Raw genomic sequence first — 24,638 nt, forward strand, 5'->3', positions numbered from 1 at the left:
CCTTGCACATGGGGCTCCCCAGGCAGGGGACACCCCTGTGTGGCACGACACTCCTTGCGTGCATCAGCACTGCGTGTGGGCCACCTCATTATACCGGTCAGGAGACCCTGGGTTTGAACCTTGGACCTCCTATGTGGTAGGCGGACGCCCTATCTGTTGGGCCAAATCCACTTCCTTCTTCATTAGGTTTTGAGGTTGCAAGCTCATGGGCTTGCTTTGCTGCCTGTCTGAACTCTGTATGGTGGGGAGGCATAGAAGGGAGGGATTGTCTTTCTGGTTAAAATAATAGCCAGTTTCTAAGGTACAGCCATCTGTTTGGCTCCAGTTTGGGGAGGCACGTGGGAAGATAAGAAGCAGGTGGGGGGAAGGGAACAAAGGATTCAGTAAACGTCCACATTTTATATTGAAAATTTAGAAGGAGGTGTAACCATGCTGACTTATTTGAATGTTAAACAACAGTTTGGACTGGAGAGGGGGAAAAAAGTCATAGAATTAGACTAAATACCAATCTGATATCGATTTTTGCCTTTTCATTACTATCCTAATAAAATATGCAAATACACAAGGTTTCACTACTACATTTCTAGACTTGCAGGATGCATTTCATCCTTTTGTGGCTTTTGGTGCTTACAGCTGCTAGCATATAGAAATGTCTTAGCATTTCACAATTCATAAAATTCATAGACCATAGATCTTGGTTCTGCTCTCATTGTTTCCTGTGCAAATGGCTCCAGGGACACGAACAGATTCTAAAAGGCAGAAACAGGTATCTCTGAAGCTGGGGACTAAAATACAATTGTGTATTTGCTTATCCCTTCTGGCTCTGGACATTAACCAAAGTTGGCTTTTTATCCCCAGACATATCAATATAATGGCACAGGGGAACCGGAAGCAAATTGCCTTTGACCTCTTATTTACTGTATGTTGTATTACTCAGGTACTAACTTACACTTTTCTAGATTTTAAACCAGTTTCCTCTTAAAAGGTGATATAATGTGTCTAGGTATTTTGGAGAGTGTGAATGTTCAGAACTTCTCTTAAATATTTCTAAAACAAAAGCTGGAAAACTTTGAGTCCATTAGAGCACTGTTTGAGGGCAGGTAGAGGCCAAGTGAGTGAGGCACCAAATCCCTCCCCCATCTCAGCTTCTATGTCTCTTACGAGTGAGTTTCTGCGTTACATTTCATTTGGTGCTCTATAAAGATTTAAAAATAAATCACATTCACAGAGGATTTCTAATAGACAAGAAAGGAATCTGTGAATACATTGTTTTAAGGTTGACTTAGCATTTCTGCTTTTTTGTAATACTCAAAATTTGCAAAGCAGTAAAATATGGAGGGACCATGCAATATCCATTATCTCTCTTTAAAAAGAAACGTAGCACCTGCAATATTTAAAAACAAGTAGACAAACCCAATTAATTTGGTCATCAGAAGGAATAACGATAGTCTCTCAGAGCATTTTAAAAAGCTGATTGAGCTTTTTAAAATCTGTTTTTTTAAACTACAAACACGTTCATGTAATGAAACTTTTTGTTGGATTTCCAAACTGTTGCAACACAAACTTAAATTAGGGAACAGGAAAATTTGATTTAAAATTATTGACTCTATCCACACTCCCTTCTAAACAAAATTGTTCAATGATTTATTATAATTGAATTGGGGAAGAAAGGTGATGATGTTGATCTATATACAGAATTCATAGATTCTCATTCGTGTGGGTATTTGGAAATGGCAGGCTCTCCTGGTGCCACCTGCCCCCAAGGGTCTACACACAATTTATAAGCTACAGATATGCACGCACAATGATATAATGCCTGGGATGTGATCAAGGACCAGAGATGAGCATAAGGCAAGTTTAAACAATTTCCTGACAGTGTTAGTTGTGACAAGGCAACATAAGCTCTTCATTGGATGAACCTGTGCATCATTCACATATACATTTGCACATATGGGTAGACGTGCATATACAATAACACACACATATCAAATGGGTTGTCAGTGATTAACAAGTCAACTCCCTTAGGTAGTAGGATAATCTGAAAAGTTAATAGTGAACAGTGTTACAGCTCACAGGATTAGTTAATTAGACAAAAGCTTTGTAGGCAAGATTGCTGTAGTCTGCTATGCTAAAGTGATGGAATCCACTTATGCAACTGATGAAAAAAGCAGTGTGAACACTCTTCAAGGGAGAAAATGTGGAATGTAACAGAATAAAGCATCAGCCTACGAGTAATGAGCAGGCGGAGCCAAAGCATCCAGTGATTGCCATTTGTCAATGCCGGAAAATAGCATATAGTTGTGTGTGTGGTGTGCTTTATTATCCCATTCTCCCATTCTCTGCCTTTTGACTGCAAAGTTCAATCCATTTACATTTAAAGTAACTACTGGGAAACGGACTTGGCCCAGTGGTTAGGGCATCCGTCTACCACACGGGAGGTCCGCAGTTCAAACCCCGGGCCTCCTTGACCCGTGTGGAGCTGGCCCATGCGCAGTGCTGATGCGCGCAAGGAGTGCCCTGCCACGCAGGGGTGTCCCCGGCATAGGGGAGCCCCACGTGCAAGGAGTGCGCCCCGTAAGGAGAGCCTCCCAGCACGAAAGAAAGTGCAGCCTGCCCAGGAATGGCACCACCCACACTTCCTGTGCCTCTGACGACAACAGAAGCGGACAAAGAAACAAGACGCAGCAAATAGACACAGAGAATAGACAACTGGGGAAGGGGGGGATTTAAATAAATAAATAAATCTTTAAAAAAAAAAAATAAAGTAACTACTGATAATGCAGGACTTTCTTCTGCCATTATGTCATTTGATCTTTGTAAATCTTATACATTTTTTAATCCCTCAATTTTTTTCATTTATGCCCATTTTCATATTTATTTTCTTTTTTTACCATACCATTTTGAGTCCCTACTTATTGAATTCTGTATATATTTTTCAGATATTTCTTTGTGGTTACCATGGGGCTTATTTAATATCATGAATCTATAACAATCATGTTTGATTTCATACCAATTTATCTTCAACAGCATACACAAACATATTCCTATACCTCTTTAAACCCCTTTCACCTTTCTGTTATACATTTTGCAAATTATATTTTATAAATTGTATGTCTAAACCATGGATTTAATATTATTCTTTATGATTTTGCTTTTTATCTTCTTTAGAAAATAAAAATTAGAGTTACATGCCAAAAAATACAGTACAATAGTACTGGCATTTATAATTACCAGTATGGTTACCTTTACTGGAGGTCTTTATTTCTTTATGCTGCTTCTATTCACTATCTAGTGTCCTTTCCTTTCAGCCCGAAGAACTCTCTTTAAAACTGCTTGTAGGGCAGGTCTAGTGGTGATGAATTCCCTCAGATTTTGTTTATCTAGGAATACCTTAATCACTCCCTCATTTTTTAAAGATGGTATCACTTCATGTAAAATTCGTGGTTGGCAATTGTTTTCTTTTTCTTTTTTTTTTAAGATTTATTTTTATTATTATTATTTTTATTTCTCTCCCCATCCTCATCCCCCCCGCTGTGTCCATTCACTGTGTGTTCTTCTCTGACCACTTCTATCCTTATTCGTGGCACCGAGAATCTGTGTTTCTTTTCGTTGTTGCTGTGTCATCTTGTGTCAGCTCTCCATGTGTGCGGCGCCATTCTTGGGCAGGCTGCACTTTCTTTTGCGCTGGCGGCTCTCCTTACAGGGTGAACTCCTTGTGCATGGGGCTCCCCTATGTGGGGGACACCCCTGAGTTTCAGGGCACTCCTTGCGCACATCAGCACTGAGCATGGGTCAGCTCTACACAGGTCAAGGAGGCCCTGGGTTTGAACCGCGGACCTCCCATGTGGTAGACAGGCGTCCTATCCATTGGGCCAAGTCCCACTTCCCGGCAATTGTTTTCTTTCAACACTTTCTTGTCTTCGTGGTTTCTGATGGGAAATTTGTTATTATTTTAATTGCTTTTCCTTTATAGTTAAGCAGTTATTTCTATCATATTTCTTTCAAAACTTTATTCTTTGTACTTAATTTTCAAAGATTTACTATGATTTATCTTGGTATAAGTATATTTGGGTATAGGATTAGGGGATCACTCAACTTCTTGAATCTGTGACTTTATGTCTTTGGCCAGTTTTGGAATGTTTCAGTCACTGTCCCAGCACTTTTTCATTCCCTTCCTCTTTTCTCTCTCCTTCTGTGTTTTGATGACATACATATCAGCTCTTTTGTTATAGTCCTATATAGGTCTCTGAGTTCTCTGTTCATTATTTTAGTCCATTTTTTTTTCCTGCTTTATTCAGATTGGGTAATTTCTACTGTTCAGTTTTCAAGTTCCCCAATTCTTTCATCTGTAACTTCATTATACAAATAAGTCCATCTATTGAGTTTTTAAATTTTCAATTATTATATTTTCAATTCTAAAGTCTCCATTTGGTTCTTATTTATCTTTTATTTCTTTGTTGAGTCCTTTCATTTCTTTTCTGAGGCTTACTCTTTTCTCATTCATTTTCAGTTTGTCCTGGTTCTTGATATGGCGAATGATTTTTTTTTTTTTTAACAAAACCTGGACCTTTTGCATTATGTCATAACTCTAGATCTTATTTAAATCTATCCTAGCTGGCTTCCTCTGACACTGTTCTGGCAGAGAAAGGTAGGCTCTACCTCATTATTGACAGGTGAAACTAGAAGTCCCCCTTCCTAGTCAGTCTCTGTTGATATCCAAGGACAGGAAGATATCAATAGGAGTTAAGGGAAATTGGAATTCCAGCTCCCTATTAGGCCTCCATTGATACCCCCTGACTGAGAGGGATAGAAATTCTTCCTTCATATTTCCCACATGGCATTCACTGGTACCACAAAAGGATAGTGAGAACTTACTACTGGGAGGTAGTAGAGTCCTGACTTGGCCTCCTCCTATACCACATCGAAGAGGAAGAATGAAGAGTTAGGATATTTGCCTTGTTTCTGCCCAGTTTGGGTAGAAAATCAGGCTCCCTATGTGTCCTATATTGACAACCCTGTGGCAGAGGGTGAGAGGATGCCCAGAAGGGATGAAAATCCAGCTCCCTTCTTGGCCTTGGGGTGGGGGTTGGAGTAAGGTGCCTTGTAACAGCCTGTCAGGGTTGGAAGTCTAGCAAGAATATGAGTGGAGCCACATTTTTTTCCATGTTCTTTGGCTGAGATGGGGTAATTACTGTCTAAAAATTTTATGTCTTGCCAGGCTGCTTCTTTTACAGTTTTCTGCCTAGAAGGAGCAGGTTTTTGTTGTCTATGCCCATTGATGTTTCTAAGTAGAGGAATTTTTCAGTTCTAAGGTTGGGATACACAGGGCAAAAGGAAAACCCAGGAAATCCACCACTGTGTTACTGCATGTGACCCAAGTTTTCTAATCATCTGCCTTTTTATCTCCACTTTTAGACATCATTTATATTTATTTTATATATATTATCTAGGGTTTTTGACTCAACTCAGTGCATAGGATGGGGAAAAATACAACTACTCCAATTTTCTGGAATCAGAAATTTCTGGATTGTCTGATTTTTGGTGATAAGCTGGGGGGGTTGTCAGATTTGAAAATAAACTTTACTGTTTTGTCTTTTTAATATGAGCAATTAATTTTTAGAAAAGGCAGGAAAATGTCTTTTGGCCAACAGTTTGTGAACTCTGCTCGATACCCTAAGAAATTAGCTTTCCCTGACTAAGACTTGTCATTTTTCACCTCATTATATATAAATTTCCATCACTTATCCAGAGGTGACATTGCTGATATATTTAACTATCAAGAGCATAGCCAAGAGATAAGAATTTAGCGGGAAAAGACTGCTGGGCAACCAAATTAGACGTCAAAATGTCCAAACATTAAAGTACTTGTACTCTATTAATAGGTAATGAGCCTTTAGGCTCCTACTCAGAACATGATTTAAAAAAAATAAAAGCACACATATACACACTTGTAGAAATTCAGCCTGGTTTCCTAAGAACAATGCAAATGAGAAAAGATAGGATTCCATGAGTCAGAAACACTGAAGACATTAAAAAGTAAAAAAAAAAAAAAAATGTACAGTGAAACAGAATGGAGGAAAAATTATAAAATCAGCCTAAAACACTCAGTCCCCCAGAATCACTTGTGGCTCTGCAGCGTTGATGCACAACCGTATTTATCCTCAGTAGGTATAAAAGATCTTCCTTTATCACTATGTAGTTTAAATACTGTTATTTATTATATGAACTTTGAATTTCAATGATTTTATTATGGTTTTGTCCTCTGTCTTAAGCATATCTGTGACTACATAACTAAAAAAATATTTGTAGTTAAAACGTATTTGTCTCTTATTAAACTCCTACTATGGGTTAGTCAAATCTTGGGAGCTTTACTCACATTACCTCTTTTTGTTTTTTGTTTTTTTAAAAAAAAACTCTGTTCTTTTCTATTATCAACAATTGAAAAACTGAGTCTCAAAGACCACCCACAGGTAATTTTTATAAGGCCTCTGACTAGTAACTGGGTATTGTAGGCATAGAACCCAATCAAGACTCCAAAGTCCATGCTCTTAACCAGTTTGTAATATGGATCCCAGAAGAGTGAAGTCACGTTTTGGAAACTATGGGAACAGATGTTTGTAATCTAACAAACGCATTAATGTGAGGACACTTTGACTACACGGCAGCAAAAGCTTCCATGAAACAATGACTATTTGTGTGCTCCAAACAATTCCTGGAGTCTTGTCTGGTGACTCCCAAAAGTGCTTCTCAACTTACTGAGTAAGGAACTATAGACTCCAGGAAACGAGTTTTTTTGCCTTTTTACAAGTATAAGCATCGGTGACAGCAGCATGACTGTGCTCAGTGTTCATAACAGGTGTGCCTCCTTTTCCATTGCCAAACTGGCAAAAGTGCCGTCCTTGATTACAAGCAATACTTGATAAAGTGTGCAAGTAGTAGACAGTAGGTAGGTTCCTGAGATCCAGAAGGAACCCGTGGTATAAAAAGACAAGGTGTGAGATGGGGGTGGTTGGCTTTGCTGCCTTGGGGGAGATGCCTCTCACAGCTCTGTGCGACAGGCCAGTGCTGCCGTTTATACAGGCATCCTCTTACAATGTGTTGGCACCCAGTAAACAGCCAAGGAAGGAGAGAGGGGTTCAAAACCACAGATCTGCTCCCTGAGTATTTGCCGACTTACTGAGAACACAGGGAGCAACAATAGCATGCAGAAAATCATTACCCGGGCTCTGGGTTGCATTTTCCATTTTAATTAAAATTTGTATTTGTCCATTCTGTCCAGGCCCTAGCCCTGTGCTCTGTGCTATTTTGCATGGCAGATGAAATCAATAAGAACCTATCATTTGGAACTTGCTGGTGCCTAAGCAATTTTGTTGTATTTGCTAGGCAGAAAGCTAGTGCTTTCTGAGTGAAGTCTGGCATCCACTTCCAGTCCCAGGGTGTCAAATGACAACCCATGGCGCTCCCTGGTTGCCCATTCCTTTGTTAGAGAGGTCCCTTTCCATTAGCTTGCCTGTTGTACTCAGGGCTCATCTGCAGTTTTCCTTTTCCACAGTGGGTGTTCCAGCCATGGAGGGGAGAGGATGGGTTCAGGTTGTTATTCAGGTGGCTGTACCAATTAGCGCTCTTGTCAGGAAGGTCTCCTGTCCGTGGGTGACCAGAGAAGAAGTGACCAGGTGCTATCCCAGAAACAGATTTGAAAGAAGAGAAAGCTGACTGGCACTTTACTGAAGGTGCTTTAAAGAAACCAAAGGAAGATGGTTTGCCTGTCAAGAACACGCTATATTATTATTTTCCAGACCTAGCTGCAAGTTTGTTAGTCAAATGTGACTTTGTACATTGCAAACATCAATAGCACATATTTATGCCTCATGCTCGACCCTAACAATGCACCTTTTTTTCACTATTTGTTTTTCCCCATCCCCTTCTACAGCCAAACGAAAACATAATTAAAGAATAAAATCCATTCTGCTTTGAACCGCTTGATAACAAGATCTTGCACTAGAATAACAGATTTATTGTATCATCTGTACACATATAGAAAATCAAAACATGAGTTTTTTGCTATTTTTTTTTCAAATCTATTAAATTAAAACAGAAAGAAAATTAATTTACCGTGTCGAGTTATTCTACTCAGGCTGATTGTTTAAGTATACATTAGCATTCGCAAAAGAGATTGTGCTGCGCCGACCAAATTTGCCTTTTTATGTTTTTATCTGAGTCAGAGTGAGTCAGAACTGAGTGCCGCATTTCTTGTAATCACAGTTTTGATTTTCTTTGATGTTTTCAGGTGGCAAAGTGACAAGCGTCAAAACTCAGGACTGACTTTTCTGAAAGCATTGGTGTTCTGCCCCATCCGCAACAATGGATGTGAAGGATCGGCGACACCGCTCTTTGACTAGAGGACGGTGTGGCAAAGAGTGCCGCTACACAAGCTCCTCTTTGGACAGTGAAGACTGCCGTGTGCCCACCCAGAAGTCTTATAGCTCCAGCGAGACTCTGAAGGCCTACGATCATGACAGCAGAATGCACTATGGAAACCGAGTCACAGACCTTGTCCACCGGGAGTCAGATGAGTTTCCAAGACAAGGTAGGTAGAGCTTTCCCCACTGACTTGCGCTGATCTGCCTCACATTCTTGATTTACATTGATGTCATCGATGAATGAGGTTGGCAAAAACTAGGTGTAGCAGAGCATGCTGGCAAGTAACTGCTGCACTAGAGTTTAGTGTATGAGAACAATCCCTTTAATCAACGCACATCAAACTCCTACAAGTAATAGAGAAGTGCCTCTTATCCTGGACGCTGAATTCCTCACTATGATGTTGGTTGATTTTGGAGACCCATTATGGCAGCCTTTGAGGGAGGTAGTAAACAGCAGTCCCTTAGCTTCATAAGGGGGATTTTTGGGATCAGGATGGATCCCTATCCTGAGGAACAAGTCTATTTGCAGTTTTTCAAATTATTGTCCTTGAAGTCCACATATAAGCTGCGAAGAACTCCACTTTCTGCTAATTCACACATTTGGTTCCTCAGTTAGATTCTTTTTTAATAAAGTGTGTATTGATTAAAACATACTTGAATCCTCTTGTATCATAGTATATAACCCTCCCCATGTGGTATTAATTCTGAGTTTTACATTCTTTTTTTGTATTTTGGAGAATAAGTAGACACAACACATGAATATCATATATCCAGTTCCACTGATATAATACTCTTATTTTCACCAAAACTTAATAGTCTCTTGATTTCTTTTGGAGGGAGAATATTTTCTCCCAAGCATTTCCAGTCGGCATTCACTTCATGTCCGATATCCATGAAAAATTTTGTTATTACTTGTTCAGAGCTGCTGAGAACGCATCAACATGCAGACTAAAGCAGAGCAGCGATAAAAGGCATTGTGGCCAAGTTCTCTCACTAGTTCCATGTCTTCATTTGTGTACCAGCTTTGCTGTGTGTGCAAATGACATTAGTGGCTCAACAAACGCACAAGTGAATTCACAGGGAAGGGTCACCCTGACAATGCCAAGGGTATACACCCTGCTCCACTGGATAGTTGCATCATTTGTTTTAGGATGCTGATTCTTTATTTTCTTGTTCCATTTTCTTGGCAGTTGCAATTAGTTAATTTCCAAATGAAATACCTTGACTTGAAATTACATTTGTGGTTTCTTGGCTCACTTAAATTAGAAAACTATCTATCTATATGTATCTCTCTCTAACATCTATCTAGCTATCTGTTTATCATCTCTATCTAATCTATCTTCTATGTTTTTAGTTAGCATTTTAACCAAGATTTATAAACCTACAATTCTGAAATTGTTCAAAAAACATGTTCTCATAAAGTCTCAGTTTAGCTTAGTTCCAGCTTTTCTTTTATATTTAACTGAATACTGAAAAATTCAACAGAAAAACAGTTAAATTTGTGTTTGCACTGCAATTTTAGACCTTTTCAGGATATAATTTTATTTTATCGTCTGTCTTATTTTCTGAGTTATTTTCATGTAAAAGAAGCACATACTGTTGCTCCATGAGAAATTGGGGGTTGGGGGTGAGGGATGTGCTTGAAAATTGCTGTGTATCGACTGTTTTTGATCTGTGAGTTACTTCAACAAGTGTTTTATTTCATTAAGTTCTTACCTAACCTCAAAACATATGTGGGAATTAGGGGAAAAAATATGAAGAATCATAGCTTAATTAATTAAGGTGGTACTTAAATTTTCAATATGAAAAATTAGGACAATTATCTGTTTCTTCTTACAGCATCGCCAACACAAGATTCAAATACTTTGAAAGGTGATGCATGTCCAACATGGTTGAAAGCCTTTCATTTTCTGCTGTATTTTTATTTCATTTGTGGCATTGCTGCATACATTTTTTTCTTGTGATTCTGTGCTGAAATGTAGACTCTTCTTCCTAAGTCTCATTCAAGGGGCAGCCTGGCTTCTAGAGCAATGTGCACTGAGCTGTAGATCCCAGATCATTGTTGAATTGTGGATTGGCCTGTCGCCTTTCCTTTATTAATATTTACATAAAACAAAACAAAGTGCTTTGGATTTTATTTTCAAATATACCTTTATTCTTTCTGTTTAATCTTGTTCCCCTGCATTGATAGTAATGGAAGTTGCTTGGCCATATCAAACTCGTAGCTTTGCAATTAACAATTCACACATGCCGCGTGTTGTTATTGAGCCCATATTTGTTTGTGTAATGTGTTTGCATGAATTAAAAACTGTGCAGGCCAAAAGTAGAAATGAAAAGGCTTTGGAAAGTATTTGCATATGCAAGTGCAATTCCTTCTGAAGACATCTATGAATTTATGCATGAAAATGTAGTCAGAGTCTGAGTGGATCTACTTTGATAGGTTCTAAAATTGAACTCTGCAGGAAGTAAATAAGCACATATTTAAGGAGAGGAGGAGCAGGAGCTACAATCTGGCAAGCAGCACATTCAACCTGAAACGTAGCCACTACAGAGGGGGTTAAAATAAATTTTGCACTCAGTCATAACAATAATTTTTTAAATGTCATGCATTTTCCATTTTATTTCCTTATTCATGAAATCAAAGAGCAGGATCATCTCAGTACTTATTAGCCTAAAGGTACATTAGCAAGGATCACTGCAGGATCATCTCCCGTGGCATTCTTATTTAAAACCCAAGACACTGATCATAAAACAAATATGCTTCTCATATACAAGCAAGTTTGGCAAACACAGTTGGATGTTGCTCCAGATGCTCAGAGAGAAAAATAATTGCCAGCCAGTAAAGGTGATGTGGGGCCTGGGTCAGACCTTCTCCAGTTCCACCAGCTACCCTGCTGCCAGTATCAAATGTGAAGAACCTGCCATAACCCAGCTGGAGAAACAGGCCAGGTGTTCCCATGAGAAATCTCTCGAAGCTCCCGTCAAATTTTGTCTCCTTTGCTTACTTTCAACACATATTCTTCCTCAGCCTTTTTTCTTTCGTGAGCTTCTTTTCCAAAGTAGAGACTATGCTAATTACGTGTCTGTCCTCTATTAGACTGAATCCTCCAGGTGTGAAGGGAGAAAATTGTTGACCTCAGGTCTGGGGCCAGAGCGATAATTAATAATTAGTAAATGACTAATCCTGGTCTAAATCGCATCCTAGTTGCCCAAGAGTTAATGCCCCTGACAAAAGTGAGCAGTTGTCTGATCCCTGGTCATCCCCAGGTCCAGTCCAACCCACTGAAGAGATGCTATTTTGTATAATGAAGGTTTCGGCCAAGTTCCAAAGCAGGTCGTATAAGCACGTTCTTTGGCACTCTGAAGGTAGGTGTCAGGTAGTGTGTTACAGAAGACATTCACCTGTGGCTTGGGAACCTAAAGTCAGACTTGAATTCTGCTTTTATGTAATCTATGTGCCTGTGCCTCTGGTCTGCATTCTGTGCTCCACCAGGAGTAGTAGACAGTCTTCAATGTTTTACATAGCAACAACAATCATAACAGAAGAATAATGGCTTAACATTTACACAGTACTTTCTATGTGCCAGGTGCCAATCAAAGCATTTTGCTTGCAATAAATCAAATAACGTTCACAAGAACTTTGTGAAGTAGGTATTTTATTACTTCCTTTTTCACAGATTGGGAAATTGAGGCATGGAGAAAAGAAATAAATCACCCAATGTTGCAAATGTAGGAAGAGGTAGAAGCAGGTTTCAAACACAGGGAGCCTGATTCAAGAGCTGTCTTTAAACCACCAGGTCTGACTTCCTCCCACATATATAAGTGAGCAAACAAAAACCAAATCATCAAACACTTATTCAAAGCCCAAGGAAAGTCAGGAAGTTAACACCTTTAAATCTTTCTTAATATTATGGGAACTTCAATAGCCAACATTCATTGAACATTGAATAGGCATTATCACCAGTCCCCCTGCTCTATGTTCCCCTTTTCATCCATCCCATTTCCATGACCATCCCAGAGGCCCTGGGAGCTTTCCTTCCTACAAAGCCTTTCCACCCTTGTGGGGAGGAAAGTCCTACTGCAGAGATGATGTGTGCTGGGCTATGCTGTCAGCACTGATTCTCTGCCCTCCCCTACAGTCTTCACCCTCTTGCACAACCTCTCAACCTGGAACACCAATCAAGAATGGTGCTTCTGTCTAAATGAAATTGCTCAGGTAAGCAGAACTGACTGGTGTCTGAGCTAGCCAGGGCCCATTGGGCCATAGAGTTCAACCAGGCCTCTTATTCCTCAAAAAGCCCTTCTTTCCACTTAGTAGTGGAAGTCCCTGGAGAGGGGACCAAGATTGAATTCTTTTTCTGTACCTCAGGCTGTTTGGGTCAAGGTTAAAGAAAGAATTGGGGGGAAATTGGATTTTTGAAAGAATGCTTGTATCAGTCCTCACAATCAGTTCTAGCAAAGAAATAACTTGGATACCCTTGAAAAAAAGATACACATGAATACACAGCTATGCACACATACAAACACATACACACACATAAACACACAAACACATTTTAGGCTAGGTTTGTTTTCATAAACTAACTCTACCCTCTGTGATCTTTAAGAAAACTTGGACAATAATTTTACCTTATGTAATTCGGCATAGAATAAAATTTAACCCGTGTTAATGAGCTGAAAACTCATAAACCACTCTTTAAGTTAAAATGGTATCTGATTAATTCAATTAAAGTACATATTAATAGACAAAATGCTTGGAAATTTGTGAGCATTTCTTTCTACATCACTGACTTAAAAGTTATTTTTCTGCTGTGCCAAAGCAACAGTTATAAAGGTTCTATTTGGAAAACCCTAGCATTTTAATTTACCTATAAAGAACAACTTTTAGGTTTTAGGGAAGTTCAAGAGTTGTTTTTAGTCAATATTTGGAAGGCTGAAATATATCTTAAGAGGATTGCTTTCATTTTATTCTCCTATCTGTAGGCATGACTTCTTTCACAACTCAACTCAGGAGAGTTCTTCATAACTCAGCTTATTGTAGTATCTCCCAGGCTGTGGTTGTAGTTTGTTGTCGCTGTTTTTTAATCTATACAAAAGAAAATCTGCACCCTTTCGAAATAATGTGATCCATTATCTTCTTGCTGGCTAACTTGAATCCTTGTTGCTTCTTATGGGAGATATTTGGTCAAGACAGTTAAAACTGTAGACTCTAAAGTTAAACTGTGTCAGTACCCCAGTACTAGTCTGTGCTCTCCGTGTGACCTTGATCAAATTCTGAAAGTTAAGCTCTCTAAGTCTCAGTTCCTCCATCTTTAGTTTCCCACTACATACATAGTTTTGGGGATCTTTAATTACAATTATGCATTTATCATACTATGGACATGGTGTTCCATTTAAAAAGTGCTGGATACACTTTACGGGTTATAGCTATAGTTAAAATTATTGCCAGATTAATCGTATTGCCAGCAGAAATGGAAATCACTTGTTCTCCACCTCTAATAGTATTCTATGCAAGAATCTTTGTTTCCCTTGAATTTGTTTTCCATGACTTGCATATATTCTGACATCTTCAGACTCAGAATTTCTTTTCCAGCTTGTCGATAGTGTGCAGTTGCCTCCCTATGTACCATACCTTTTGCTCCCAGAGATGAACATAACTCACACATTATTTCTCTATTTTTAGAAAAGAATGAGAGATACCATCTAGCAACTGTCAGCTGATGCCAACACACTGTAAGAGACTTGTTAGTCAGACAATTTCACAAGTTAAAAAAAGAGAGACAAAGAGAAAGAGACAGGTAGAGAGAGATTGGAAAAGATATTCTGGGGCAGTGTCTTTGGTTACAAATATTATTTTTAAAGATGTGTATTTTATAAAGTATACATTTTAGAAATGGGTCTAATTAATAATCCACATAAACCATGGATAAAATTTAATCCTTCCTCATCATTTTACCTGTATTAATTTAGAGTTCATGTCATTTGGCGAGTCAAGCTTGTCTGGATTTTTCATTGCTGATATTCACTGCCTTTCTAGGATTATATTTACATTTTTTCAATATTTTTAACCATTGGCCAATTTGGTTAATTGTTATCTTTCAGGTAATCATCTATTGTTGATTCTGCATCATCTTTGGATATAATTTTCTTTGAATCTTTTTCTATTTCCTGCTCTTTTTCAATAGTAATTCTCCAAAGTTCCACCTTTAGTCCTCTACTCATTCTTCTCCTTGGCACTTTCCTTAAGGTTTACTTATTCATGTAACTTCAATTGTCACTGTTTCTACCTCTCTAGTCTCTTTTAGTTACAAGTGACAGTATCTCAACTCAAATTAGTGTAAACAAAAGTAAAATATTTTGGCTTATATCACAGGAGAATCCAGCAATATATCTGACTTTAAACAAGTGAGGTCAGACTTTTCCTTCTTTCTCCATTTCTTAGTTCCATTCTATTTATTTAGTTTTATTCTGCAAAGAGTTCTATTTAAAGATGACTGCTGGTAACACCATTCTCATGTTCTCTTCTCTTGTTAACATCATTGGAAAGAGACTTTTCTAAAACCATCAGCAGAACATCCTCAAGGAACACCTGGATAGGTCTGACTTAGAACACATACTGTTACCTGGATCTATCACTATGACTTTATTTGGTCGTGTCTTAGATTTGGGTCTATCCTATGCCTAGGGTATGTTATGGTGAGCCCCTCCTTAAACCGACTGGCCTAATATCAGATGGTCCCAACACCAGTGATGTTCAACCCTAAGACCTCACTTGTGTGGTCTTTGCAAGCTCCATTCCTACTTTTCTATGTGCTTTTTTTCTTTTTAATTTTGGTATTCAAGTATCAAATAGTATCACAATTCTTGCATTCTAGAGTTTTCTAGAGCTCTCTTTTTTCTTGACTCTGTGTACTTATGTTCACTAAATCATGCCTATTACTCCTGCTTAATTCTATTTCCATGAGTCTCATTCCAAGAAAAACTTCTGACATTTCAACACTGTCCAACTGCTTCACCTTATTAGTTGTATCTTGCCCTTAGTCTTTCCCCTATTATTTTTTTCAGACTATGGATAATCATGAGTTTCTAACTCTTCCAGTTTTGTCACTTCCCTCAAATTAGTTCAAAAACATTTACTGGATGTTTACTAGGCAACTGTGTTAAGTTATGGGGACACAGCAATGAATATGACAAAAGTGGTCCCTAAATTTACAAAGCATGGCAGCATTCAAGAGGAATGATATAAATAGGCATGTGTCTTAGTTTGCCACATGCTGCCCAAGCAGTACACCTGACATGTGTTGGCTTTTATCACAGGATTAAGGGTAAAACTTACAGTTCTGAGGTTGTGAAGGTGTCCAAATCAAGAGATGCATTCTCACCAAGTTGCAGCTGTGGGTGATCAGGCACATGGCAGTACCATCTAAAGATACTTTCTCCCAGAGCTACAGCTGTGGGCAATCAAGCATGTCCTTGGGCAAATGGCAGGGCATAATGACAGCATTGGGTTTTTTCTCCTGGTTTCTCTCTGTCCCTGGGTTTTTTTCATGTGTGCTGCTTTTAGTCTTCCATTTATAAAGGACTCCAGTTAGAGGATTAAGATCACTCTGGGTCCCACAATCTAACCAAAAGCCCTGAACTGAAGTGATCTAATCCAAAGGTAGGCCCCTTAACTGAATCTAACCAAAAGGCCCCATATACAGTGGGTTTGCACGCACAGGTATGGGTTAGGTTAAGAACATAATTTTCTGGGGTCCACAAAATACACAAACTGGGCACACATATAACTAAAATGCCGTATCATAAACATCATGAAAGGGAGAATATGGGATGGTTTTGGAGAGGCATCTGATCAAGAATTGTGCCTCAGAGATGGACTTTCATGAATTGTGACATCTAAATATAGACTTGAAGGATGCAGAAGGGTAGGTGATCAAAGGGACAAGAAAGAGTTCTCCAAGAAGAAAATATAGCGCAGGCATAGGTCCACAGGTGGTAAAGCTTGGTTGTTACAAGTATCTAAAAGAAGTTCAGGTTAATTAAATGCAGAGTGGTGAGAGATGAGCTGGAGAGAGAGTAAGAAACTGGATTGTGAAGTTGTTTTAGGGAGAGTACGGTGACTTTAAGTTTTTGGAGTGTACTATAGGAAGGCAATATAGTCAGTGAAATGAGTTAGAAGATTGTAATCCTCATCCAGGCAAGTGAGACTAGAAGCCTGGATGGAATAGTAAGTTTCATGATTGAGATGGTTTGAGAAATGTTGTTGGGGAAAAAAAGTTGTGACTTTGTAGGACGTTGTAAAAGTGGAGGCAGATATATTGTTCATGGGCTATTGGGCATTGATAGCTTTCTCCTCCTGCTGAGAGAATATTGCCTTTCTGATGCTGAATTTACTTAAAGACCCCAGAGAGGTCAATGCTTGTAACTCCTTTAATGAAAGTAATGTGAGTGAGTTCAAGTTCTCCTGGAATGGAGACATAGCCCAAGCACAAAAATGTCCTGGTATAGTAAGAATTTGGATTATTTTCTCAACTTGCCATATTTCTTCCTATGCAAAGAGTGCTACCAGCAACAAGTCACCTTACATGGATTCAGGACAAGAGAAATATAGGAAAAATATTATATTGCATCAGCCCCTCCTTTGAGTGACTACAGTATTTTTGTTTGTTATCTATCGTTGGCCAAATAACTTAGGAACTCATAAGCAAATATAAGTGGTGTGTGTGTATCTGTGTAAGTGTGTATGTGTAGTTTGCAAGTGATTATATGTTTAATTCCTGCCGGTTGGATAAATTGACCCACAAAGCTGAGGCTGTTTAAAGGGTAGAATCAATACTTTCAGAGAACCAGTAAGACAAGCAGGGTGAGGGATAGAAGAGAGGAGTGAAGAAAATTGGAAGTTTCTGGTTAAGGCAACTGACTAGATGATACTGCTAATAACCAGGCCTTAAAACACAGATGATTTACCACTGTGGGGGTGAAGATATATATATAATGTGAACCTTTAGAAATTGGGGTGTCCTTAGGCCATCCATATGCTGCTGTGTAATTGAGAGTTGGATGTACAGTTCTGTAGTTCTGGAGAGAAGCTTGAACTGAAGGTAAAGATTTAGGTGTTGGGAAGCAGACTTGGCCCAGTGGATAGGGCATCCATCTACCACATGGGAGGTCCACGGTTCAAACCCCGGGCCTCCTTGACCCATGTGGAGCTGGCTCATGCACAGTGCTGATGCGCACAAGGAGTGCCGTGCCACGCAGGGGTGTCCCCTATGTAGGGGAGCCCCACACGCAAGGAGTGCGCCCCGTAAGGAGAGCTGCCCAGCGCAAAAGAAAATTCAGCCTGCCCAGGAATGGCACTGCACAAATGGAGAGCTGACACAAGATGATGACGCAACAAAAAGAAACACAGATTCCTGTGCCGCTGACAACAGAAGTGGACAAAAAGAAGAACATGCAGCAAATGGACACAGAGAACAGACAACTGGGGTGGGGCAAGGGGTGGGAATAAAAAAAAAAAAGATTTAGGTGTTGACAGCTAATACTTTCATGGTACTTCATTCTATTATTCAGGAAAAATGTATAGGGAGAAGAGAAAAAGAGCTCACATTAGAATACCAGTAATCAATGGAAAGGAAAAGGAAAAGATCCTGCACAAAGATTGGTGGGGGGGCAGGAACCTTACTTTTCTCTCTATACCCTACTCAGTCAGTCCGAACTTAATTTAGCACTGTGGGTACAGCACTAGTTTTATTTCCCAGTCCACTATTCAGAATTGGCCTCCATTTTATCCTTTAAATCAGAAGTCACAAAGTTAATGTCCACAGACCATATTTAGCCCCAAATATCTTTGCCTTATTGATTGCTTTACAAATGTTTAATTAATTGCTTTCAGCCAGTCCATTCTCATTCCAATTTGCCACAGGCCCCCTCTCTGCCTTTTGTCTTAAAGTAACCCTCCTCTTTAGACTTTTGTTTCATGTGCCCAGTGCCTGTAGAATATTGTGATTGCAAAAGTACCATGGACAAAGTACCAAGGCACCCATTCCTTCCCTGGAGAAGGCATCCTCTGCCCTCCTCTGAATTCCTGTAGGTCTTAATGAATTGTTATTGTTGTTATTGTTCTCTTTATGAGTGACTCACCACACATGGCTTCCTGGATTCTCTCCTGTGAATAGGGGGAAAAACAAAGCGCTATGAAGTTTTGCGTTCTGACTTATAGAGGCAAGTACAAGAGAATTTATTCTTATTAGTGGAATATGTATATATAAGAATTTAAAGCACAGCTCAGGAAAGGACCCTCATTTAGAAAATACAGGTTGTATGTGTGTCCAACATGACAATACCAAAGCCCAAATTGCAAAGCACCAACTTGCAAGACTTTTCTGCAACATACTTTGCAAACTGCATACTAAATTTTATTGTCAAACGTTTGCTTTATCTGTCCATCGGTAAACCAATAATGCTATAAGCTTTTCTAGGCTGGTGCCATATTTTACACTTGCACCTCTCCGGGGACCTACTATGTGGTGTCCTTAGGAGGCTTTCAGTGCATGTATTCTGACTGGAAGCTTTCAGAAAACTGCACTTTGAGAGATGGAGTAGTTGCCAATGTCCTCCTGGCTCTGCCTTACAGTCTGGGCCCATGAGTGGTGGGGCCCTGCCCACTGGTGAATCATCACAAGGATATTATCAAAGGAGACAGTACATTTTCAATGTCATGTTTTAGGTTTATAATTTAATTTTCAGCTCTGGCAATTCCAGAAGCATCCCTGGGGATATGTGCAGAGGAGGGGGCTGGTATATACCTGAAATGAATTCACGTCCATTTCTTGGGCACCTTAATTGGCATGCATATCTCACAAGCATTCTCTCTCTGCTTCAGCCAAACTCTACCGTACCACCACGTTACTACTTAATATTCCTCCTGCACTGACTACTTTCCCTTGCACACAGCCTCACGTCAGATGTACTTTAGTAATAAATCTCTGCTGGGAAGGATCACAACAAATACTGAGTATGCCCAAAGATGTTAAAAATAAGTACAACACAGACTTATTTAATAATGTCCAACAGTCTTTTATAATATTTGGAATAGTTCACCAAAGTTACTATGAGCGTTATGTTGATTGCATTTTCTCCAAGAGAGAAAGAATCTATTTGAGGATGAAAAACCCAGAACAAAGTCAGATGGGCTCCATAGTGTTCTTGGCTGAATCTGTTGTTTTCCATCCTTTTCCAGGTCTTTTTCTTTGGCCAGAGCCACAAAACATGAATCTTCTCTTTGTTCACCCTGATTTATGAATAGTCGGCATTGGGCAATTGTTGTCCCACTGGGATGCATTTTATTTTAAAAATAGTTTGAGGCAATTCCATTTAAATTCCCCCACGTCCATTGCCACTTTGCGTAATAAGTGTTTCTTAATTCGTCCTTGTACAGTTAAGGTCTGTTCCTTGTAATGGGGAATTAAAGCACTGAATTTATTTGTAGCACTTTGAACCAAAATGTTGAATTTATTTAGAGAGTAATTCCAGTGGATTAAATTGGTTTCTGTGCATCTATTTGCTGCAGCTGGAGCATTGATGGAAGGAATATTATTCTAATGTCCTTGGCGGGGCAGGGAGGGAGGAATCCACTCAACTGTAGGATAAATATATATATAACCCAAACAAATCCCTCTCAAAAGGACTGCAACTTCAGGTGACACCAACAGCTTTAAAAAGACTCCTGTTCACCTGGTAGTCTTGGGTTCAAATTCTTCTTAGTTCATGGTGACAATTCATTTAATGCTTACGCTCTCACTCCCATTTGTAATCATTACAAAAGAACTGCACAAGACTGACCCAGTTAACACTTTCTGTTTTATAAATCCAAGAATTGAACAGCAAAGAGGCTAGCTGAACAGTGAGGGCACAGCAAAAATGGCCACAGCCAATGCCATTTCTGCTCTCGGGGCACTCCCCTGGGGAACTTCGAAAATTCCCTGTGTTCTAGCCTTACCCAAGACCAATTAAATCAGAAGCTCTGGGAGTAGGACTCAGATGTCAGCATTTAAAAAAAATATTTTATTATGGTAAATACAAAATACATTTCCATTTAACCCACTTTCATGTATACAACTTGGTGATAACAATTCTATTCACAAATATTATGTCACTATCACCACCATCCATTACCAAAAATTTTCATTCTCCCAAGCAGAAACTCCTTACCATTAAGCAGTGAACCTATCTTCCCAGCTGCAATACCTGGTACTCTGTAATATACTTTGTGTCTCTATGAATTTGATAATTCTATGTGTTGCATAAAAGCGATGTTATACAACATTTGTCCTTTTGTGTCTGGCGTATTTCACTCAATGTGATTTTTGTAAAATCAGTTTTATTGATACATATTAATAAAGCATACAATCTATCCAAAGTGTACAATCAATGGTATTTGGTATAATCACATAGTTGTGCATTTATCAATTCAATCATTATTAGAGTATTTTCGTTATTCCAATTTTAAAGTAATAAAAGAACCCAGACAAATAAAAAACTGTACCCCTTAATATTCACCTCTCAATCTCTTTAAGCTTACCCTGCCACACATAACTGCTATTTCATTTCCATCTCTCTAATATATTTTGTAAATTAATATTTTTCTTTCTTAAGCATTTTTTTCAATTTTATTGATATGTATTAATAAAGCATAAATCCATCCAGAGTATAATCATTAGTATTTGGTGTAATCACGTTTGTTCATTCATCACCCCAATCATTCCCAGAACACTTTTATTATTCCAATAATAATAATAATAAACAAAAAACAAACAAAACTCATCACCTCTCAATCTCTCTATGCCTCACCTGGAATACATAGGTGCTATTCTTTTTCTGTCTCTCTAGTATATTTACATTTATATTTTGTAAAAAGTGTTACATATGCAATATCACCCATATTTGTGTTTTACATGAGGTTTTTCTATCTTACAGAGTCCATATTATAGTTTTTAGCTTTCCTTTTAGTAATATACATGACCTTAGACTTTCCTTTTTAACAACTGTAATACCCGTACAATAGCATGGCTAGTTACAAACACCATGATATGCTTCAACCATTTCTATTAACTTCCAAAGATTTATAAACAACCTTAAATAATTCTGCACAGATTAACCCTCAATTTTCCATTCACTACCCTCCTTCAATTTTCTGGTGACCTATATTCTAATATTAACTCCATGGGTTTACACAGTATGTTTAGTTCATAATAACACAATCATACAGTGTTTGTCCTTTTCTGTCTGGCTTGCTTCACTCAACATAATGTCCTCCCGGTTCATCCATGATGTCATATGCTTCATGACTTCATTTCTTCTTACAGCTGCATAATATCCCATCGTGTGAATACACCACAATTTGTTTATCCATTTATCAGTTGATGGACATCTGGGTTGTTTCCAATGTTTGGCAATCGTGAATAATGCTGCCATTAACATTGGTGTGCAGATGTCTGTGCCTCTGCTTTCTGTTCTTTTGAGTATTTACCTAGTAATGGTATAGTCGGGTCCCATGGCAAGTTTATATTCAACTTCCTTAGGAACTGCCAAACAGACCTCCACAGTGGCTGTACCATTCCTCATTCCTACCAACAGTGATCTCTCCACCTCCTCTCCAGCATTTACAGTTTTCAAACTTTTTTTTTCTGTATTTTTAATAGTGGCCTAACAGGTGTGAAATGATGTCTCATTGTTGTTTTAATTTGCATTTCCCTAATCACTAGTGATGTTGAACGTTTTTTCATGTGTTTCTTCTACATTTGTATTTCTTCTTTGGACAGTTGTCTCTTCAAATCTTTTGCACATTTTTTAATGGGGTAATTTGTATTTTTATTGTTGAGTTGTATGATCTCTTTATATATCACAGACATTAAATTCTTATTGGATATGTGATTGCCGGATATTTTCTCCCATTGAGTTGGCTGCCTTTTCACCTTTTTGACAAAGTCCTTTGAGGTGCAAAAGTGTTTAATTTTGAGGAGGTCACATTTATCGACTTTTTCTTTTGATGTTTGTGCGTTGGGAATAGGTTTAAGAAACTCCCATCTACCACAAGACCTTGCAGATGTTCAGTGTGGGGTTTTTAAGGTTCATCCACGTTGTCTCATGTATCAGGACTTCACTCCTTTCCATGACTGAATATTCCATTGTGTATCGTGGATGATATGCATGGTGACTTAGAATATCATTTATCATTCAGAAGTAGAGAAGGGCTTGTTTGAAGAGAACTTCATAATTCTTAGAGGGTTTGGATGAATTAAATGCAATGTAACCAGGAATTCCTTACATAGTATTTCCAAACCAGTGGTGAACAACCATTTGCCTGCGCATTAAACAGTGCGGGTCCTTGCTCCGACGGTCCACCTCCTTGTTTCTGAGTCAGAAGCAGGTGGACTGACTCTTCCAGCTTCTCACCCACATTATGTTAAACATCAAAAGGGAAGATTTAATTTGAGCACTTGGCTTGGAATATAGCACATAATCAATTAATTGGACTAATCGATCCAATACTTTCAAAGTCAAAGCAGTGATGATGAATTTTGACATTGAAAAAAGAAATGACTCAAATTAAATATTTGTTGAAAGGTGAAGCCAGTGAGGAAAGATATGTAAACAGTGGTCCCTGCCTCCTTTTTAATGTGAATATTTATTTAGACTAGGGATGTTTCAAGTAGGGGTAAAACACCAACACTCACAGGGGTTGGGCAGGTTAGATAAATGAATGAAGCGGAAAGGGTTTTAAACTACGTGCCACGTGGCGACTGTTCTGAGTTGGAGTATTCAAGCTGCCCTTCCGTTCTAGCAGGCTGGTGCCACTGAAGAATAATTCAGTCCTCGTGTTGTTAGAACACTCAACTTTTTGAGTACCTTGAGACATTCAGGGTTTTAGTAAAATCTCTGCATTGATTTTAGTATATGTGCTGCTGAAGCGAGCACTGCACAGTAATTTTAAGTTTAATATTTTAAAAATTTAAATGTTGTTGTAATGACTATTTGAAGAGTTGTGTGAGCAGGCTTTGCATAAAAGCCCTCCCTCATTTCCTGTTCTGGACTTTTCTGATAATAGCAAGGATGCTGGAGCATATGCAACCTCACAAGGGCTTAACATCTATGGGGCGCCCTTGGCCAGTGGGTTCAGTAGAAAATGTACACAAAGTGGCTGACAAATGCTTCTCCCCTTCCTCCTGAGATGCTCAGCCCCTGCGCAATCAGCACTGGGCACCCACAGCAGTGGCCAACTCTGAAACCCATCCCTCTCTTGTCACTCCCCCTATTATGTTTTTCTCTCCGGTTGCTCACCCCTGCTCCCTGGAATCACATCCCAAATAAACTACTTGTTCACAAGCCTTGTCTCAGCCACTGTCTTCAAGGCAGCCTGGGTTAAGAGAGTAGACAGCTAATTTGCTTTTAAAATCACTGTATTGGCCAAAAGAAGCCCACCTGTTGGGTAGATATGCACTCTGGGACTGCCAGTGTGGAACTTCTCAGTTAGGAAATGGTTGATTTAAAAAGATGGCATTGACCTTGAGCTATAGTCATTTTTTGATACTTACTAAATAAATGATACTAAATTTTAGATTTTTAAAAAAATTTTTGTTTTGCAGAAACTGAGAGGTGTTTTTTTTTTTTTTGGTTTGTTTTTAAATTATTTTTGTAAACTTTTAACTCAGAATAGTTTCAGATTTACAGAAATGTTGCAAAACTGTTACAGAGTGATCCCTGATTGGTTGTATATTGTTGCTGTCTTCAGTGCTTATGAGCTACCTAACTGCATGTTTAGCAAACCTGATATTTCTTTTTCCTCTTAGAAGTCATCACATCAGCGTTCGGAAAGTACAGAATAGGAAACTGTAAACAGACCTCGTAAGTTCCTTGAGGGCGAAGGATAGTGCCTCCTTCATCTTTCCATGTCTTCCAGCCTCAGCCACAGTGGCATGCACAAGGACACTTGATAAATATTTGTTTAACAGGGGCTTCCTATCTCACCTAAGCCTCTGGAGGGCTCATATCTGGACCCAGAGCTCTCCTACCTGCCCCTGCACAGCCCTTCACCCTACCCCCAGGGCAGCCTATTGCCCCATGCTATTTCAGATCCTACTGCAGTAGATTGAACATCACACTAGAAGGCAAGATGTTTTAGTCACGCCTGGCTTTTCCAGAACCCCTACTCTCTCATGC

The 24,638-nt window shown here is 38.9% G+C and overlaps 1 protein-coding gene across 1 annotated transcript in view; it reads left to right on the plus strand.

Annotated features, from left to right (window-relative positions):
• The window catches only part of TENM2 (teneurin transmembrane protein 2), a 1,208,790-nt gene that overhangs the window by 277,826 nt on the left and 906,326 nt on the right, over positions 1-24,638 (plus strand). The window contains exon 3 of the mRNA XM_023591746.3: positions 8,288-8,587. Within this exon, the coding sequence (XP_023447514.1) occupies positions 8,362-8,587 (226 nt within the window). The 5' untranslated portion in view covers positions 8,288-8,361. The remainder of the gene's footprint in view (positions 1-8,287; positions 8,588-24,638) is intronic.

The sequence above is a fragment of the Dasypus novemcinctus genome, chromosome 2 (assembly GCF_030445035.2).
Source record: "Dasypus novemcinctus isolate mDasNov1 chromosome 2, mDasNov1.1.hap2, whole genome shotgun sequence".
Taxonomy (NCBI): Eukaryota; Metazoa; Chordata; class Mammalia; order Cingulata; family Dasypodidae; genus Dasypus; species Dasypus novemcinctus.